The 21,389-nt window shown below is 38.8% G+C and overlaps 2 protein-coding genes across 2 annotated transcripts in view; one reads left to right on the top strand and one right to left on the bottom strand.

Moving 5' to 3' along the window:
- LOC135713175 (uncharacterized) overlaps positions 1-21,389 on the top strand; it is a 122,437-nt gene that overhangs the window by 90,625 nt on the left and 10,423 nt on the right. Inside the window, exons 4-5 of the mRNA XM_065236287.1 lie at positions 11,389-11,508; positions 11,622-11,752. Coding sequence (XP_065092359.1) covers positions 11,389-11,508; positions 11,622-11,752 — 251 coding nt within the window. The remainder of the gene's footprint in view (positions 1-11,388; positions 11,509-11,621; positions 11,753-21,389) is intronic.
- The window catches only part of LOC135713174 (uncharacterized), a 64,340-nt gene continuing 54,768 nt past the window's right edge, over positions 11,818-21,389 (bottom strand). Inside the window, exons 4-5 of the mRNA XM_065236286.1 lie at positions 12,609-12,716; positions 11,818-12,550 (exon numbers count right to left, since the gene is read on the bottom strand). Coding sequence (XP_065092358.1) covers positions 11,818-12,550; positions 12,609-12,716 — 841 coding nt within the window. The remainder of the gene's footprint in view (positions 12,551-12,608; positions 12,717-21,389) is intronic.

Genomic DNA, 21,389 nt, shown 5'->3' with positions numbered 1-21,389 from the left:
CAGCTCAGGTCTGAATTCTCACACCAAGCAGCGCGAGTATACGATTTGCATAAAAATTACTTGTTTTAACATGAATGCCAACGTGGTGCCAATATTTAAAAAGCTAAAAATTTCCTTTGTAAACAATGGCATTAGTCGTCGCGAATAAAAGCTCACACATGCATCATATCTTTCCTCTACCAGCTGGTGTCGTTGATTTGCTGGAGTGAGCTTTTATTTGCGAGCATGATCTGCACCATAAAGTCTTTCAAACCATTTCAATTGTTGAATTCTACTTGTTCTGAGACCAAATTTCCATAATCTCAGTAAATATTCATTTGAAAACCAATTTCCAGTAGAATTTTTTGTTTCGATAACACAAGTAATTAACTTTGCGTTGTTAAAGTAATTTTGAGATTTGAAGTGTACAGAAAATATTATGGTGAATAAATATATTTCAAGGGTGCTCTACAAACAGCGCCACAAATGCCAGTTAAGGGCAATCAAAAAAATGTGTGGCATTTTCTGCAACCCGAGTTATGCTAGTAGGAAGGAAACGGGGTGCATTTAGATAAAAATTATCTTGAATTGACTTCTGACGTACTGACGTACTACGGTGTACTGACTGGGTATGGGAGTGGAACTCTATTGTTGCAATTTATGATAACACTGCTTTCCCCGGTGAACCGTACATTTATTAAATAATCCAATAATCCAATCTGATTCTAATAGAGGATTTGGTCATTGAACAACAACAACATGGAGACAGTAAATCAATTAAGCATCATATTCTACCAGTGTTTAAAACAGAATGTTAAAAAATAAACTTATTGCATTCGGAAATTATTTTCCCACCCTATTGAAATGGGGAAACTGCTAAACTGGTTTTTAGTAAGTACGCCACAAATTTTCTTCAATTATGTTTATGCTTCTTTAAATGTAACTTTCAATGAATTGGAACACAAATTGCTCTTATTGAAGTTACTGCCTGCACACCAAGGAGCCTCTTCTGACAGCGAAGTTTGTTGGCTTTTTATTGGCCATCGACGATTTTCATTTTCTATTTTGCGTGCTGCCCTGAGGGTGGGGCTGCTATCCAATAAGAAGTTTCCAATTCGCAGCAGCTAGCGGAAGCCGAAGAATTAGGTTTGTAACAGTGTTTTTGGGATTTCTGATTGGGTTTCCCTGCTGCTTCTGAGGTTAATTTAATTGTGTCATGAATGAGGCATACGTTGCGCAACGTAATTTGATTACTAAATGTGATCTAAAGTTTTTTTTTAATGTGCTTTGTTCTTCTTGGATTATATTTTTCAACGCACTATACTATGCTCCAATTTCTAGTTTTAATAAGTGACTTATTTCAGTTTGTCATATAAAACTATACAATCTGATTGATTTTTGTTGAAAATTGAGTCGTCACAAAAAATAGATACCTTTATCGCAAATCCACATAGCTTTTTGTCCTTTCTCCCTTTGGCGAAAAAATATACTACCACAACTTTGGTCAACAATTTCATCGTCCTGGTGGCAATGGAGAAATTGTCGACGCGAAGCATATTTACGGAGAAAGAAGATCGAACACGGATGCAACATCGCAGTTCAGTTTCAGGATGCGCTTGGCTAGCTAAATGGAATGGTGATGCAATTTCGAGAAAAGTTTTTGCATCTCTTCCTCGAAACTTCAATCATCGCAAATTCAAGCATTCCGGTTCAATTGAAACGTTTCCTGAAAGGTATTTGCTGCCAGCGTAGTCGGATACCAACTGATGGTGAATAGCAAGATGTGCGGTAATGGGTAAAGACGGAACAGAATGCAACTTTGGAAAAATCAGTGGTCGGTAAAAAAAAGCTTCGCTTCCTGTCTGGCACAAAACAAAACAAATAATTGTTGTCATCTTTTTCCCTGTAGTCATTGTTATAGTTATGTGTAATATTTGCCTATAATTGCATTTTAATCGTAGAGAAATCAAAAACTGTACTACTAACATACAACATCCCACATAACGCGGGTAGATCACCTCTTCGTAGTGCGTTACGATGTAAGATCTATCACTGAACCGTAGTCCTGACAACTTTAAACCTTGGAAGGAGAAGCAGATATCACACACCCGAAATTCATTGTATAGCTGTTCTTGTCATGACAATGTATGCCATTGAAATCAAATCAAAATAGGTTTTGAAAAATAACTTTTTTTTTTCCTTTGAGTGTATAGTGATTGTTTGAGATTGTTTAGTGTGCAGTAAGAAAATGAACTTTTCTAATTTGTATTTTATTATGCCACTGAATATTTTGAAAAAATCCTTAGTTAATGGTATCTTTCAATATTGATTTGAGTATATTCAATGAATGAATTAAAAAAATAGTGTTCCATCGAATGGAAACGACAGTTTGTCATGCAAGATTTCAATACTGCCTTGTGTATTCTTGTTCAACTGTAAGAAAAGCACAATCAAAGCGTGGCTCCTAATAATAGTTCGTGACAGCTTGATTCTGACTTTTTTTGACGATCATATTTTTCGAGTTTGCTTCTCCCTTCCAGTTGTAAACTAGAGGAATAGGATTTTTCAGTAATCAAAGAAACACATCTTCCCAGACAACCAGAAGTCGTATAACAGTGTACAGATAGTATTGTAAATAACTACAGTTTAAGTCAACATCGCATATAAGTATGACATACAACGCATTATGTTTAAGTTAAATCATATAGAATTCAAATTTCCGACTTATATGCGATGAATCATTTTTCCATCGTACTGTATTACAAATTAAATCGGATTAAATCTTAAGGCTTTTCAAATTGAATTTGCTAATACAGATTAATTAATTCGTATATATTGTCAAATCAACTCGTTCAAAATAAATAAAAATTTGCACGTATGGCCTCCACTTTTATAGGTGTAGGCCCTTTGTTGCATTCTATACGATTTGTTTGTTTGTATATATGTTTGTATATCACAGAAACAACTTTGAATATACGTGCATTCTGTTTGGCTGGGTTAGTCCTTGTTACATTTTATGCGTTGTTAATAGTGTTAATAGTGCTGCACCGAGGATGATCTTTAAACAAGAAAAAATGGGTTAGTCTTCTATGTGATTCCTAATCTTCTACTCGATGTTCTCTAGTTTGAAATGGTAAGACTAGGGTTTTGATGCATTGGTGGCATTAGTTGATTTGTTTGCCAAATAATACGATTTTAACTGACAAAGATGCACGCTTTTGGAGGATGCTGTCACTCTTCAAAGGGTATAGGGTTGACCACCCCATTTTCGGCCTATTAAGCACAACCCGCACTTTGTATTTCTTAATCTAGTGCAGTTTAGCAACAAACGGAATGTTATTATTACTGATGGCTTCCAAATTTATTTACCTTTCCGTATGTACCGTAAGATTTGATAAAGAGAAACCAATCGTTGAGATATTGTCAAAAGTCTAACACTGCTTCTTGACGCCAAACTCGGCCTACGGATTCTAAACTCGGCCTAACGCATTGAAACGCCATTGAAACGCCAATGAATTCACTTCGGCCTATCGAATGAAGATAAAATTGATTCGGCCGGAGCGCTGCTTTTGTTTTTGGGAATATTGGGTGCAAACCTTCATATCACGCGTTGTCATTGACTTCGTTCGGTAGCTTGTTAACTAAAGTATCGTATCAAACGCATAATTGACTTGTTAACTCTGGAATCATGGATTTTTTTGAAGTTTTCTGCTCGATAGGCCCAAAATGGGCTATTAGGCCGAAGCAGTTCCCTACCCTACATAGCGTAACCTTTCAATTGGTTCCTTGCGATCAAAGCAAGAATGAAAACTGAAATAAAGGCTACAAATCATCATTTCTCAATGTGCTAAGATGACATGCACTAAACTAGGGGATACACCACAAACTACTGGTAACAGTGGATTTATGTTATTTATAAATCATTTAATTTTGGCTGAGTGCTCCGCGTTTATCCTTGCGTATATTATATCAGCGAGAATGCACTTGCAATGTCCAGCTACGTACTGAGTATTAAATAATGAACAACTTTTTGCAAAGAAGTCGAATCGATGCGATCTTCATCATAGTTGTTCTGCATAGTTTGTCCAATCCAAGTCTCAGGTATGTTCAACGTCAAGATGACTGATGGTTGATATCAACTTTAATGTAATTGTATCCATCAAAGTTGATCATCGACAAGCTCATCGGCATCGACATCGACAATTCAGAGCCCTGATCATCAACTGGGAGATGGTAGAAGGGGTTGCTGCACGGGAAAATTTAAGAAAATGGCTTGTCTCACCATCGGCGGTTTGATTTTCCTTTTATATAATCAATCGTTAAATCATATTCTACTAGATCAAGCCTTATCTTAGTTAATTTAGAAGTCAGGTCTTTCATTCCAAAGAGAAAGACTAGAGGTCTGTGATGTGTTCTTACTAAAAATGTTCTGCCATAAAGATATGCTTTGAAATGATTAGTTGCCCAGTGAATGAAGGTCATTGCCGTTTATATCCTGAGATAACACCGCTCTGCATCCAACATCTGATGCATCGGTGGTTTAACTGAACATCTTTGAAAAATCTGAATATTGTAATATAGTTGATGATATCAGGTACCGTTTAAGCGTTTCAAATGCTCGTGGCTCTGATTTGACCAATTAAATTGAACTTTTTTTTTAAGTAATTGATTCAAAGGGTGTGCTATATTTGCAAAATTTGGTACAAATTTGCGATAGTAATTGCAGAATTTAAAAAAAAGAATGCTACATATTGTCTTACATCAGTAATTTTGTGACCTTAATACGCCACGTCGATGCTTTCAAATTTGCACTTTTTCGCGATTAACTTCAAATTGTACTTTCGTAGTCTGTTGAAAACAGTCGATACATTTTCCAAGTGGTGTCGGATCGAACATCCTACCACAATAATATCATCTATGTAGACGAAAGCCTTTTCAGGTGTTAGACCTTTCATTGCTATCGTCATCATTCTTTGAAAGCTATTCGGACTAATATTTAATCCGAATGGTAATCTTGTGAATTGATAATGTCCCGATTGGGTGGAAAAGGAATTAAATTTCCTTGAATTTTCATCTAAGGGTATTTGATAGAATCCTGACATTTAGTCAAGAGTGCTGAATAGCATCAATTCTTGGTAGCGGGAATTTATCTGCTGAAATTTTCTTGTTCAGTTGCCGAAAATAAACAACTAGACTTTGTGTTATCCTCTGAATTTTTTAGAACTAGAAGAATTGGGTGGTATTTACGGTTCGATTATGTTTTCCTTAAACATTTTATTTACTTGGTTTTTAATTTCATCGCTTTGCGCGTAAATTGTCTTATAATTTGGGATGTAAACAGGATTATTATCACTCAAGTTTATATTTTGAGAATAAAAGTTGATTGTTGAAAGAGCTTTATTCGGTAGACAAAATACATCTGCGTACTTGTCAGTTAGTTTATAAAAATCATTTTTTACATACTCTGGTATATAGCGGCGCCGGTGGTGTAGTGGTAAGCGTGATTACCTCTCACCCCAGCAGGCCTGGGTTCAATCCCAGTCGGCGCCGCCGGGATGTTCTGAGGCATAACATCTCTGATCACGAATCAAGGGAAGTAAAGCCGTTGGTCCCCGGTTCATGAGTTGATGAGTCGATAGGTAGGGTCCAGGTGTGGGAGCTTCCCTGGGGTCGGTAGCATTGGTGCTCAGCACGGAAATCAAATAAAAAAAAAAATCTGGAATATTTCTTACATCAATTTCATTAGGTCGTTTCTAACTAATATTTGTTTTAAGTGTGTGATAGATTCGTAATGGTTCCATAACTGGTTTAAAGTTATTTATATGTACAGGCTTCTATGGGAAACTTGATCGAATGGTTTTCGATAAAAAAAGTTATATAACCACTGATCGTATATTTACAAAAGATGTCCCGGCCTAATATGCCATCGGTCGGAATCGGAAAATTGCTATTTACAATTTAGAAATTGTGATTAAGTTTAAGGCCATTTTCGAATTGTAAAATGGTCTCAGTTTCGACGAGAGTTTCAGTTACGCCCTCTGTTATACCTGTTATTTGGAATCATTTCATATGGTTAACTAGTTGTGAACTTGATATCTTATCCCGTTTAAATACTGATATGTCCGAACCTGAATCAATTATGAATGAACATTTGGTGTTTGCCATATGTACATGCAATGTAATATAATTTATTGCAACCAAGTTCATTGCATAAGTCGAGACAGGTGTGGGCATTGTCCTAAAAAATCGAACTGGGGATACCGTTGCATTTGTTGCATGCTTCCTGGTGCCAGCTGGTTTACGCTAGCATTTGGTGAGCAAGTCAGGTTTGCTTGGCTCATCATGTTTTGTCTTTGCAAGGTAGGCTGTGTGCCGGTGAACGAGTTAATTTGAGGCGCAGGGAGTAACTGTTCCGCTGCCCCCGCATAAACTCTTCTAAATTGTTTATTATTTCGATTTGCTGCCTGTTTGTGTTGAAACGTTGACGCTGGAAATGTGTGCCATTGATGTTTTGGAAATTTCGTTGTATATTGTTATTGGAGTAACGTTGTTCCCCATTTCCTCTGAAGTTATGGTTTCTTTGGTTTGATCAGTTTTGGTATCTGTACGTATGGTTGCTCCTATTTTGTAATTATTATTGAAGTAATGATTTGGTTGCTGTCTGACGGTGTTTGTCATCAGCATTTGGGCATTATTGCTGTCGACATTTTCATTAACTTTGAGGATGGGGGCGACCCCGGCCTAGTGGTTGACATCCAAACCTCTTACGCCAAAGTCACGAGTTCAAATCTCACCCCCTGACAAGTCACGAATGACAAAAAAAACTTTGAGAATAGCTTCTTCAATGTTCGTGAAGCTTCCTGTTTTCAATATAATTTTGGTTTCATTTGAGAGGATCCCGTTTATAAAGGATTTCCAAACCAACGCGTGTTGCCATTGAATTTGCAAAGATTTCGGGAACTTATTGTTCAATGTAGAGACTTTTTAATTAAAATGTGAGAGTTTCCATCTCCTCACAAAATTCAACAGTTTTCCCTTTTCTTTTAGTTTGTTTAAGGTTAGTTATCAGGGATTCTAGTTTCTCCTGACTTTTGCAGCGAGCTTTTAGATCGTTAATGATGTCTTGTAGTATGTTCAGACTGTTTCCGAGTCCTAATCTTGCTATTTTCGTTAGTCTTGTTTATACAAATTTTACAGCAATTGCAACTTGATTTGCTGCTGTTATTTCCGCTATCAATGTTATAGCATCAATGAATGCTTCTAAGTCATCGGCTGAGACGTCGTACATGGGTACGATAGACGTTGCCTGCTTCATTTCGAAAAGTTTTTGATTCTCATTAGCCATTTTATTTGTTTTTATGTTCTTTGCTTTTAGTGTTTTAAAAGCGTGTTCGCACGAAGCGGAAGTTTTGGCGATACCTGTAGTGTATGAGTAGGACTAGTCTTGTGTCTAGTCGTATGCAATTGAATAATTTCCTTATCTTCTGAATTTCTAAATTCCAAAATCTAATATTTTTAATGATGACATGAAAATCTTCATCGTGTATGTTATTAAATTCTACTTGTAAATAATTTTCAACATCAGTATTTAATGCGTAATTAAGTTTTTCTTTCTTACTTAGTAGTTCGGGACTTAGCCTGGTATTTACAGCTTTTTTTTTAAAGCAAAATAGACTACATACAATGGTTACAATGTTTTACTTACATACTATGAATTATTTCTATTATGTTTTAGTTGGGTTTTAATTTCTTCTTTTGGCATAGTGATGCTAATGACTGTTGCATCATTCGATTGATGGGGCCATTTTTTGCGTGATTTGTTCTGCGTGATTTTTCTGAGAATAATTTTCGTGTTCTTAGATGCCGACAGGGTGTGTAGAAGTTTATAAGATGCCTAGGGGTAAAGGGGGAATAGTGAACAGGTGGGGCATAGTGAGCATCCCGTGCACCAGCTTGGAGTTCCGACCGTTCGGAACAAATTTATTGGTCGTAGGATCAATAACATAATGATATTGAACCTACTACCAGTTGATTTGTTTCATGCAGCTAGAGATCCAGGGCCAAACTGCGGGATGCTCACTATGCCCCTCCTCCCCCTATATGGTATACATTGTGAACACAAAATTTGTCCAAATCATAATCACTGTGTTTTTTTTCTTCTCACTGAAAAATTTATGCTGCACTATCACTTTCAACATCTGCGTCCAATGTTGCAACTGTTGCTACTGAACGCGCTGCGCGTATAGCTTGTCCTTGAATGTTTTTCTCAATTGCACGATAAATCCACACAAACACGAAACATATCACAACGGCGATGAGGATCCATAGTTTAATTGTGTGACTCTGGTGAAAGTCCGTATGAGCTGTAGTGATGTTGATGATGATGTTCTGATCACTTAGTCACCTTTTTGATGTGAGATGTCATTTTTTCACTAATTTTCACTAAATGTTATCGAGACCCTTTTTGCTCACTCCGTAACCAGATTTTGATTTTGTTTTTCACCACTTGTATATCTGTAGATTCACTTCACTTAGTAAATGTAATTTAGAAAATCACTTAGATTGTCAGGCTCTATCATTACCGTCACCATTTGGACACTTTAAAAATCACTATTTATAGCGTTTTCTTTTAGGGGTTTGTCATCATCCACTGACATCATAAATGGTTTTCCCTTTTGTCAAGACTCTCTCTAAACTGTCCTAATTTCTTTATTCTAAACGGTTTTTATGTTTACAATGTGTTGTTTATCTAATCTAGTACTTCACCATTCTAACGAATGGAGATGGATATGTATCGGAGAGAGTAAGCGCTCTCGATCCTAATTGGTTATTATTATGCATCTTTCTTTCGTGCGCTCGGGTGGCTTAGCTCATGCGCGCGAAAGGGAGAAATGTATTGTCGCGTAGGTAAGTTTCCTATTCCTGGGGAATGTTTGTCGTCTGTCGCGTGCTTCGAGTCGATGTCAGCGTTTACGTTTTCGTTCTTTGTCAACCGTTCTGGTTTCTTCATGTATGGTGGGAATATGATCAGTGTATATTTTTTCTTGAAAGATACAATACTTGTCCGCAACTTCGCCCAAGACAGCATCTCGATCAAACAAATCGTTCGCGAGATATATGTTTTTCTATTGATGCGTATAATTTTTGCATAAGCCCTTTTCAAGTGTTAGTCGTGTACAAAACTAGGGAACGAAATATGTAAAATGGCATGTTGGACAACAACAAACAACTGTGCAAAGTTTCAACATAATCGTAGAAGGTCGATCAAAAAATTAAAAAAAAATCGTCATTTGAAATGCTGTGATAGGTATGCAGTTAGGATGGTCATATTCACATGTTCGTTCTGAGGCAATAAATTAGCCTTTCGAAATCTCAAGTGTTAAATAATGATGGTTGTCGTTGGTGTTGGAAATTGGTTATGGAAAAAGTTGTTTTACAATGGGAATGGATTGTTGGGTACGTCTTGGATTGCAAATATGCATTTTGTGAATTTGGGTCGATCGGGTTTTTACGTCAATGTCTTTTAAAATTTATTGTCGTGGGAGATAATTGTCTGGTCATGATTTGGTCGGTTTTGTAGGAACGTAATTTACATGTATACTTGAAATTGAAAAAGTTAAGCTTTGTACCTTACACGCACCAACCGAGCTTTCATCGGACACAATGATCAGCACAAGTGTAGCCTAGAATTGGCGGCGTAAGTGTCCCTAATTTGGGCTCATACATAAATTCAGCAATCGACTAAATTTTCAATAGCAACCAAAAATATCCATTAATAATGTCCCAATAACGCGTTTATTAAGATAAAATTGATAAATACAAGATTTTTAGCGATGGGCCCAATCTTAGATCCATAGGCCAACATTAGAGACATTTCCCCTATATGGAAAGTTTTGCTATAATCAATCCTCCTTGTGTTTATTCGTGAAATTCACATCACTTGCGTTGGAAATCAATTTGGAAAGGAATTTGTGACCAGTCCAAATCCACCGGTAAACTTTTTTGCTTTGGCACCTTTTGTGGAAAAATAGTGAACTTTTCATAAGCATTAACGGCAAATAATTGCCCAAGCAACACAATTTGTCATAAACGGGTTTACATAACTTATTTATGACAATATCAGCGGTAAACATTTACGTCTAGTCACTTATATACAACTTATTTATACCGAAAAAAGCGCAAGAGGTGGGATCTATATATAACATATGCTTGACTTGCGCAACTTATTTATGACTATAACGCAACCTACTGTATTGGACATGTTGTAAATTAATTTCATCCTTCCTACGAATGGAATTTGTTTACACAACTTATTCTTCTTAGGAATTTTATCGTGTGAATAAAGTGCCTAAACTGAGATTCCGTACTGCAAACATTTATGCGGTTACAAATTTATGGTAAATCTATGCATTCTACTTCTAAAAAACTCATTGGCTCTTAGAAAAAGCTTAATATAATAAATTGAATTGCATAAAGAAATCCTGGATAAAATTCCCCATTTTTGCAAACAACAAAAACAAATATAATATCAACTTTCTTTTTCAATTATCTTACTTTTCTCTGTTACAAAACGTACATGTGATGTTGAAAGCACAAATTAAATGTTTTTTCATTCTTCATTGGTCAGCCATATTGTAGTGCAGTTTGAAGAATGCATTGACAGGATGTTTTAGAAGCAATTAATATATAATTTATTTACAACTGGAATTTTTTTATTTTTCATGCAAGATGTTGCAAGTGTTACTTGGGTGTGTTCCAGCCAACCTGTGCTTATCTGCCTTGCACTGTGCCCAGTTAGATGATCTATTGTGGAATACTCAATTACTATCATGAATCCATTGTTGTTTCAAGGCGACCGAAATTCCCCCTGTCTTGGGTCTGCAGCATTTCCATGCACCGGCGAGCATTCCAAAACGGAACGGAAAAACTTAGCGAAAAGTTTGCACTTCTCCGAGTTGTGTTTGTTACTTTTTGTTTATCTATATTCACAGATGGTGGAAGACCAGTTTTCATTCACTTTGAATTAAGAAAATTAAAAAAATAGTGTGGGTTTCTTTTCAAGTTTCTTTCGATTGCCCCAGCGTATTATAGACATTGAAGTGTATTATTGAGCTTAAGGATAGGATTAAGTATATTATTTATTTGTTCACGTTGAAATCATTGATATATTTGATGTTTTTTTCTCGATATTATGGAAATAGGTGATTATGACGAAGTAGCGCGCTACCCTATAAATGTTAGTAAAATAACAATCTTGAGCAAAGTCGTTGGTTTGCCATAACAGCTAGTTCAACTAACACCATGATACAGGAGTTTCTGTTGGTATCATAAAATGGTACCAAAACAAGTCAAGAATATTAAAAATATTATCCCCTCCAAAATAATACTGGTATTTTTTTCCAACTCCAGGTAAAGAAAGGCATCAGTTCTATTCGTGTCAATTTGACAGACGCTATTTGGAAGATGACTAATGATAAACCGGTACTGCACCAACATAACTGGACCGAGACTGCTGTCATTCATCTTCAGGTATGTAAGAACAGACTATCCGGTTCACCACCCTTCACTTCAATCCGTGTTATTAATTTTCGATTGGCTCTTTGCCGTTTGAGATATTAAATATACCACTCTTTTTTTTTCAGTCATTCGAGAAGGAGATTCTCACTGCCATGAAAAAAGATGGGTGGGATGGTATCGAAGACGTTGATCAAATCCAGTGGACATTTTTCGGAGCATTGTTCTACTCAATCATTGTCATCACTACTATCGGTAAGTTTGTAACAGTTTTTTTTTATTGTATGTATAAGCAGTTCAATAGTATATCACAACAACTTTGGTTCAAACGGATTTCTTCTCCGCTTTTTTTGTGGCCTGTTTTGCTTGATCAAACTGTGGCCCAAAAGGACCTCCAAATGGTCTTCCGATAGACCCCAAACCACCAATTGGTCCTAACCCTCCAACTGGGCCTTGTCCGAATTGCCCTGGCCCAAATTGTCCAGTTCCATACTGCCCAGTTCCAAATTGTCCTGGTCCAAATTGCCCTGGTCCAAACTGACCGGGTCTGAATTGACTTGGTCCATTTACACCTTGTCCGCCATAATAACCTCCACCTTGACCAAGGCCTCCTTGGGGATAGAAACCTCCTCCTGGTTGTCCAAATGCACCTTGATTACCGAATCCAGAATAACCTCCATAGCCACCAGCACCGGGATATCCTCCGGGGTATCCTCCGTTATATCCTTTGTAAGGTCGTCCAATTATTCCGGTAGGTCCTGTGGGTCCTACTAAGATTCCATTTGCTCCACCGTACCCTCCACCAAAGCCAGATTGTTGAGGGTAACTGCCACCCAAGTACGGGTTTCCTCCTCCGAAAGCGTGATTAACTCCTCCAAATGCGGGATTTACGCCTCCAAAAGCGGGATTTCCACCTCCGAATGCGGGATTTCCTCCTCCGAAAGCGGGATTTCCACCTCCTAAACCTGGATTTCCACCTCCGAATCCAGGATTCAGACCTCCATAGGGATTGTTAGGAAATTGACCATTTATCGATCCACCGAACCGCTGATTTATTCTGCCAGACGAAATACATAGTTAGAAAATGACATGTTGACTTTATGAAATAACCTCACCCAAAATCATTCTCGTTGCCATTAACTTCACCTGAAAACTCGTCGTTAAGCGGTTTACCAGATGTTGGTCGGCGTGTTGCGGATTCTTTCACTTCATAGCGGCCCAGTCTGGAGAAAGACAAAGCGCAATGATGGTATTAGAAGATTAATTGATTATGAAATTGTTTATTCACAACATTTTAGCAGGCAGCTACGCAAATGCACCTTATTTTACGATGAAATTCTCGCAACTAAACCATTGGAAAACGCACAATTACTGCGTAGCTACCGTAATACGGAGAATATTAATATCTTTTAAACGAAAATATAGAAATATATTTTTACGAAAAACGAAACTGATAAACTAATAGTTTGAAAATCGGAAGTTTGAGAAGTTCATCGTTCTGCATGATTAACTATCGTATTGGATGTTTAGTTAATTATTAGGTCATATTTGAATTCTCAAATTTGAGAATAGCCAGCAACATGTTTTCATTTGATTTGGTTTCCCTGAACTCCATCCAGATGCTAGAATCCTTGTGAAACTTCATGAACAATGGATGTGTCGCAGCAAATTATCCAAGTTACAGGATTTCCACATTTTTCAGATGTTCAACATTTTTAAAGCTTTTTAAAATATTTGATTAATTTGGGAAAGAGAAAGATGGGATTTCAAAATTGTTTTGGAAATTTAGAATATGACGTTACGTACGTTACGCACTTCGGCACCTGCCATGTATTGACCGTACTAATCTTCCCAGCAGTGCTGATCGATTATCATCTTGATTCACTCAACGTTACGAGAGATATAGCCAAAGTTTCTTTCGTAAGCGACTTACTAACATCCACTATTGGTTGCCCAGAGCTTCATAGTCAACAGAACGTGAACATTCATCCCACTGCGACCTAGCAAGAAGTACAGTCGACTTGTTTCGCGCTCCTGTATTTCGGAAGTTTTCTCGGTATTCGGTTGGTTTAAATTATCAGTTTTTTCTCGCTTAGTGATTACTGGCATAGTACCCGGCTAAACAATTATCTGAAAGTGAGTTTTTTTCTGAGAAGAAAGTGTGTTTTCGGCATCATCGGAAGGAAAATTGTTTTTGCGATTGCCAATTCGCCAACCATTTTGCGCACCATCGGTGCGTGATCACGCATACCGGCACACAGATCATCGTCATCGAGTGTCAGCATCTGCCTCCGCATTTATACCGGTCATCCATCATCGTGTGTCCAGCTGAGTGCCGAGCCTAATACAAGCACATCACTACAAAGATCGCCCGCACACGCGCATCGAAGGTCACCCACGCTGCGCGTCGCTCCGCTGCTGCTGTGTAATCACTCGGTGGTAGTAGTATAGCAGATAAGTTTTTTTTTTCCTGTTTCTTTCTTTCTCTCGCCCATCAGTTAAATTTAATTTTGTGTTTCTGTGTTTGTAGTTTTTTTTCTGTTTATTGTGTCTGTGTGGTTTTAAGCATCGTTTCAGTGGTAGAGCGTTTACCGCTCCCACTAGTACGGCAAAATGGACGTCTCGTCAGAAGACGATATGGACATTTTGTCGGAAGATGACACCAGTTTGCCACTCGATGGCAAGAAAAGACGAAAACGTGTTGTCATTCATGGTTCGTCTCAGAAAAGCCACCGATCGCGAGCCTATCCAGATGACTCGACTGGGCCATGGGTTGTCTACTTTCAGCCCAAAAACAAACCTTTGAACTTGATGCAAATTTCCACTGATCTGACGAAGCGATACTCGGCCGTGACCGAAATCACGAAGGTTAGGCATAATAAACTTCGTGTTGTCGTTTCTAACCTGAAGCAGGCTAACGAGATTGCTGCCTCCCAGCTCTTTACGATTGAGTACAGGGTTTACATACCAGCTCGTGATGTGGAGATCGAAGGTGTGGTCACCGAAGCGAGTCTGACCCCCGAGATCTTGGAGAAACAGGCGGTTGGCCGTTTCAAGAACCCCTTGCTCCCCCCGGTGAAGATACTGGATGTCCAAAAACTGGCTCAGTATCTGTCAGCGAGGGTAAAAAGAGTTTTACCCCCACAGACTCGTTTCGCGTGACCTTTTCTGGTTCAGCCCTTCCTCAGTATATCGAGCTGGGAAAACTTCGACTACCTGTGCGCTTGTTCGTTCCCCGGGTCATGAACTGCCAAAACTGTAAGCAGTTGGGACATACGGCGTCCCACTGTGGCAGCAAGGCACGCTGTTCCAAATGCGGGGAGAAGCACGAGGATGGCGCCTGCACAGTCACGGCACCAAAATGCGTGTACTGCAAAGGATCTCCTCCTCATGGTCTCTCGTCGTGTCCGGTGTACAAACAACGCGGGGAAAAACTAGAGCGCTCTCTTAAAGAACGTTCCAGGCGGTCTTTTGCAGAAATGCTTAAGACAGCCAAGCCATCGACCAACGAAACAAATCACTTCGCTCTTTTGTCAGATGACGAGTCTGGCTCTGACTTGGCTGAGGAGGGAGTTTCTTTCAGTTTTTCGGAAGGTTCTGCCCGGAAACGAAAACGCATCCGTTCGCGGAAAGTTGCAGATCAAGAACCCCAAATCAGCTTGCCCAAATCAAGGAGTGGTGGAAAAAAGGAGACTTCTACTCCTCCTGGATTCCGCAGAACTGATTATACCCAGGATTTTCCACCTCTCCCGGGGACATCCAAAACCCCCGATGCCCCGATTTTCAGAACACAAGCCCCTTCTTCATCTGGGTTGTTCTCATTTGATAACATTGTGGACAGTATCCTCAATTACCTCGATATTTCTGATCCTCTGAAAAGCATTGTTCTGGCAATGCTTCCTACTGTGAAAACCCTCTTGAAGCAGTTGACATTAAAGTGGCCCCTCCTTGCAGCAATCATCTCCTTCGATGGATAATTTTCCAAACGAGGTCGGGGATTTGATCACTGTTCTACAGTGGAATTGTCGAAGTCTTATTCCTAAGATAGAATCGTTTATGTTTTTGGTTCACAATAATGATTGTGATGCATTTGCTCTGTGTGAAACTTGGCTCTCTTCAGATATCGATCTTCCTTTTCATGATTTTAACATTATTCGACTGGATCGTGAGGATTCGCGTGGAGGAGGAGTACTTTTGGGGATCAAAAAGTGCCATTCCTTCTATAGAGTGAATCTTCCACAATTTCCAGGTATTGAAGTTGTCGCATGTCAGGCTTTTGTTAAAGGCAAGAGCCTTTGTATTGCTTCTGTTTATATTCCTCCTAGAGCCGTTGTTAATCGAAAACAACTTTCAGATATCTGTTCGGTACTTCCTGCTCCACGGTTGATTATGGGAGATTTTAATTCCCACGGTACAGGCTGGGGGGAACTGTATGATGACAACCGTTCTACTTTGATATATGACCTCTGTGATAACTTCAATATGACAATTCTTAACAATGGAGAAGTAACACGTTTGGCTGGTCCATCCTCAAATGGAAGTAGATTAGACCTCACACTTTGCTCTAATTCATTATCGTTGGATTGCACGTGGAATGTGATCCAGGATCCCCACGGTAGTGATCACTTGCCGATCGGCATTTCGATTGCCAGTGGGTTCAATTCGTCGGAATCCGTTAACGTCGCGTACGACCTCACCCGTAATATCGATTGGACAACGTTCAAGACCGCGATAGATGAAGCCGTGTCGTCGGTAGAAGAGCTTCCACCGTTGGAGGAATATAACTTCCTCTCCAATCTGATCTTGGACAGCGCGCTTCGAGCTCAAACTCGGCCGGTTCCAGGAACGTCTTTTCGTAGGAAACCTCCTACCCCTTGGTGGGACCAGCAATGCATTGAGGTTTATCGTAGAAAGTCCGACGCGTTTAAGCTTTTCCGGAAACGCGGAACACCCGAGTATTTCGAAGCGTACTCGACTCTTGAACACGAACTCAAGAGCCTTATCAAAGCCAAGAAACGCGGATTCTGGCGGCAATTCGTGAACGGTTTATCGCGCGAAACGTCGATGAATACGCTTTGGAACACGGCGCGAAGGATGCGTAACCGGTCTTCAAACAACGAGAGCGAGGAGTACTCGGATCGGTGGATTCTCAAGTTCGCGCGAAAAGTATGTCCTGATTCCGTGCCGGCACAGATGATTCCTCGCGAAACGACGAATTCGGTAGACGAGATCAGCCAGCCTTTTTCAATGCTGGAGCTCTCACTCGCGCTCCTTTCGTGTCGCAATTCGGCTCCGGGGGCTGATAGGATCAAGTTCGACTTGTTGAAGAACCTCCCAGACGTCGCTAAGAGGCGCATGTTGAACTTGTTTTGTCAGTTCCTGGAGTTCAATATTGTTCCAGATGATTGGAGGCGAGTGAGAGTTATAGCCATTAAAAAGCCTGGAAAACCTGCGTCAGATCATAACTCGTATCGTCCCATCGCGATATTATCGTGGCTTTTGATTCAGTATCGGTTGAAGTCCTTTCAGACAAACTCCACGCTTGTGGCCTTTCCCCATTAATTAATAACTTTTTGTACAATTTGCTGTCAGAGAAACTTATGAGCTTTTCTCTTGGAAACTCTACAGCTTCTCGATTTAGTTACATGGGTCTCCCCCAGGGCTCATGTTTAAGCCCCCTTTTGTACAATTTCTATGTCAGAGAAATTGACAATTGTCTAAGTGACAACTGCACGTTGAGACAACTTGCAGATGATGGCGTAGTGTCTATGACAGGGCCCACAGGGGTCAACCTGCAAGGACCCTTACAGGATACCTTAGACAATTTGTCTACTTGGGCTATCCAGCTAGGTATCGAATTCTCCACGGAGAAAACTGAGTTGGTCGTTTTTTCTAGGAAGCATAGCCCAGCACAACCGAAGCTTCAACTTTTGGGTAAGCCGATCACTCATTCCATGTCTTTCAAATATCTTGGGGTCTGGTTCGATTAAAAAAGCACCTGGAGATCCCACATTGAGTATCTGAGACGAAAATGCCAACAAAGGATCAATTTTCTCCGAACAATTACCGGAACGTGGTGGGGAGCTCATCCGCAAGATCTTCTAACGTTGTACCGGACAACGATTTTATCGGTTTTAGAGTACGGTAGTTTTTGCTTCCAGTCGGCGGCTAAAACTCACATCATCAAACTGGAACGTATCCAGTATCGTTGTCTTCGTATCGCGTTAGGATGCATGCACTCGACTCATACGATGAGTCTCGAAGTGTTGGCGGGCATATTGCCACTATCGGATCGGTTTTCGGAATTGTCCCTCAGGCTCCTCACCCGTTGTGAAGTTATGAACCCACTGGTAATCGAAAACTTTGAGAAGCTTCTTGAGCTAAGCCCTCAAACTCGTTATATGTCATTGTACTACGTGTACATAACTCAGGATGTCAGCCCTTCACAGCATAATCCCCATCGTGTATGCTTCTCCGACTTCGGCAATTCAGTTAGTTTTGATTTATCTATGACGCGGGAGATTCGTGGAATCCCAGAACATCATCGTTCCGTGATTGTTCCGTCAATTTACGCTGCAAAGTTTGGCCAAGTTGATTCCGCAAGATCGTTCTTCACAGATGGATCACTAAAAGAGTCGTCCGCTGGTTTTGGTATTTTTAACGAATTTCATAGCGCCTCTCGAATGCTTCAAGCTCCTTGTTCCGTATATGTTGCTGAACTGGCGGCAATACACTATACGCTAGAAACGATCGCCTCACTTGCACCAGATCACTATTTTATTTTTACGGATAGTCTCAGTTCTGTCGAGGCTATTCGATCCATGAGGCCGGTAAAGCACTCCTCGTATTTTCTCATGAAAATACGAGAGCTTCTGAGTGCTTTATCTTTAAGATCTTTTGTCATCACCTTTGCATGGGTCCCATCTCATTGCTCGATTCCGGGCAATGAGAAGGCGGACTCACTTGCTAAGGTGGGCGCTATGCAAGGCGATATTTACGATCGACAAATCGCCTACAATGAATTTTTCTTCATTTATCGTCAACAGTCGCTCGCCAGCTGGCAAAATAAATGGAGTGAAGGAAGTTTGGGACGATGGCTATTCTCGATCATCCCTAAGGTGTCGAAGAGTCCTTGGTTCAAGGGGTTGGATGTGGGTCGAGACTTCATTCGTCTGATGTCTCGCCTCATGTCCAATCACTATTCGTTAAACGCTCACTTGTTTCGTGTTGGGCTGGGAGACAGCAATCTCTGTGAATGTGGACAAGGTTACCAAGACGCCGATCACATCCTTTGGTCTTGTGCTGAGCATCGTGGAGTCAGATCTGAGCTGTGCGATTCCCTTCGGGCTCGAGGTAGACAACCTAATGTTCCAGTTCGGGATATTTTGGCTAGACGTGATCTGGAGTTTATGAAACTCATATATGTTTACTTTAAGAATACTAACCTTAGATTGTAAGTTTGATTAACCTTGTGTTTAGTTTGTGTATTGTGCGTGTAGTTTTTTTTTAATGTTTGTTTTCAAGATGAATAGAAATAAGTTCATGTTTTAGGATTAATTAAATATTTGTATAATAAATCATATTTCAAACCTCCTTCTCCCTTTCCCCATCCAAAAAATTGTAAATCTCCACTAACCTCGAGACGACCGCGAGTAATCGGTACAATTCCTTTAACTCTAGATTTAAGACATTATTCATGTATAATGCAAATGATAACTCGGCTCTGTAAAGTTTATTCGATTGAGCCTGTACAAATAAATTAATATAAAAAAAAAAAAAGAACGTGAACATCCACAGATGTGCCCTTTGTACCCATACGTTTCTCAACATAGCTAGATCTAGGACTAATTACGGAAAACACGAACCAATCAAGAGTATGTGTCGTGTTTTTGACAATTGTTCCGAGTGTTTCAATTTTAACTTGTCTAGGCTAACTAGGTATGATAAAACATAATTTTGTGAGAGCCCTAAATGTTTGATTTTATTTTTTGCATGTTATTTCATTCAAGATAGTTATGTTGAGGTTGTTTTAATCTGTACACTTTACAAACAAAAGAAAATTAACAATTCGTGAACATCATAGGCAGATTTTCGAGATATCAGTCTTAGAAGAATCTTCAAACTAGTGATACTTAAACATAAATCTTAATTCTTAGGAATGATTATTTTTTTTCCAGATTTTGAAACACGAATATATATTGGAAACAAGGTTGCAAAGACTCGTTTCAGCTAAAACAATGTTTTTCTAAATTATGAAATAATTAGATGTCATGATCAAATTTTGAATTGGTAGGATACAAGAAGAGGTTGCAAAGAATGTTTTTGACATATTAAACCTGTTTATTTCACTTCACGAGAGTCACAATCAGCGATTTTTCACAAACTCACTCACTCACTCAGCGATCAGAAAATCGCTGATTGTGACTCATAGAAAGCAAAATTTACAGGTTTTATGTTTCCAACGCTTTCTTTGTAACCTCTTCTTGTAAGTTACAAGTGAAACATGCCATCATACCATCTTTTGGTTTTATTATTCCGAAAAACATTATTTTAGCTGAAATGAGTCTTTGCAACCTTGATTGGAAATTGAATTTTCTATCGAAATCCTGTACCTTCTTGTAAAAAATCATTGAAGAAATTTACAAGGTTCAGAATCGAAGAATCAGATGTCCGAGTATCCAATATCATAGATTTAAAAATAAATATCAAAATTATAATTATATCAAATTTGGTTTTTTTTTTATATCATAATTAAGGAGACTTTCAGCCCTGAGCTGGTTCGTCTCCTTGCGGTCTCCTTGAGATATTCGAATAATAATCCTTTTCGAGTATAAGGGAGCATTTTAAGTAAAAAAAAATGTTAATTTACCTTTTGGCCCAGCATAATATTACTCATACTGAACTATTTGTTTCAAAAGCGAAAATATCAAACATACCTTACCATCCTCTGAGATTTTTTGAGGGATTGAAGTCAATGTATTCTACATTTTGAATAACTGATAGCATTTTGTGTTCTCTTCCACATTTTTGAAAATGATATTTTCTAAAAATAATGGTACAGTCCAGTCCAGTAACCTAGTTTTTTTTTTTTTAGTAATATTCCATTTTTAGAACTCTAAAAAATATTTATACTACATGAAAAATTTGGACTGATCTGTAACGGTCGATGAAAAATGATAACAGTATTAATTTAAATGAATTTACTGGAACTTGTAATTTCAGATACATTTTACAAACTTCCTATATCTCAGTCGATGAAATTTGCAGATCTTTAATGTCTTCATCAACTTTTAATATAATTGTACAATGTAAAACTTTACTAAAAAAGGCAAATCTCTAGGATGCAAAATAAAATAAAAAAAAAGATATCTACACGGCATTTTTTTTTTTTTATTATAGTCCTAACTAAGTCAAGAAGCTTTGTTGAAGACATGAACTGAATTGGATGCAATCCCAGCGATATTATTCCTGGTCCACTGTGCAGTGTATGGTATTATTTTCCACCAGTGTATTTATCAGTGAGGTAAACCTACCTACTGAACATGTTTGGATTTTGATTAGCACACACTCCTTAAACAAATCAAAGAACCAGTGGAAAATATCCATGTGAATTTCATATTACTTTCATGCAAGGTTGCAAAGACTCATTTCAGCTAAAATAATGTTTTTCGGAATAATAAAACCAAAAGATGGTATGATGGCATGTTTTACTTGTAACTTACAAGAAGAGGTTACAAAGTATGCGTTGGAAACATAAAACCTGTAAATTTTGCTTTCTATGAGTCACAATCAGCGATTTGCTGATCGCTGAGTGAGTGAGTGAGTGAGTGAGTGAGTGAGTGAGTGAGTGAGTGAGTGAGTGAGTGAGTGAGTGAGTGAGTGAGTGAGTGAGTGAG

Source organism: Ochlerotatus camptorhynchus, unplaced genomic scaffold (assembly GCF_037179485.1).
Source record: "Ochlerotatus camptorhynchus isolate MF236.1 unplaced genomic scaffold, CSIRO-AGI_Acam_v1.1 ptg000542l, whole genome shotgun sequence".
NCBI lineage: Eukaryota > Metazoa > Arthropoda > Insecta > Diptera > Culicidae > Ochlerotatus > Ochlerotatus camptorhynchus.
This window is presented reverse-complemented; position numbering and strand designations above follow the sequence as displayed.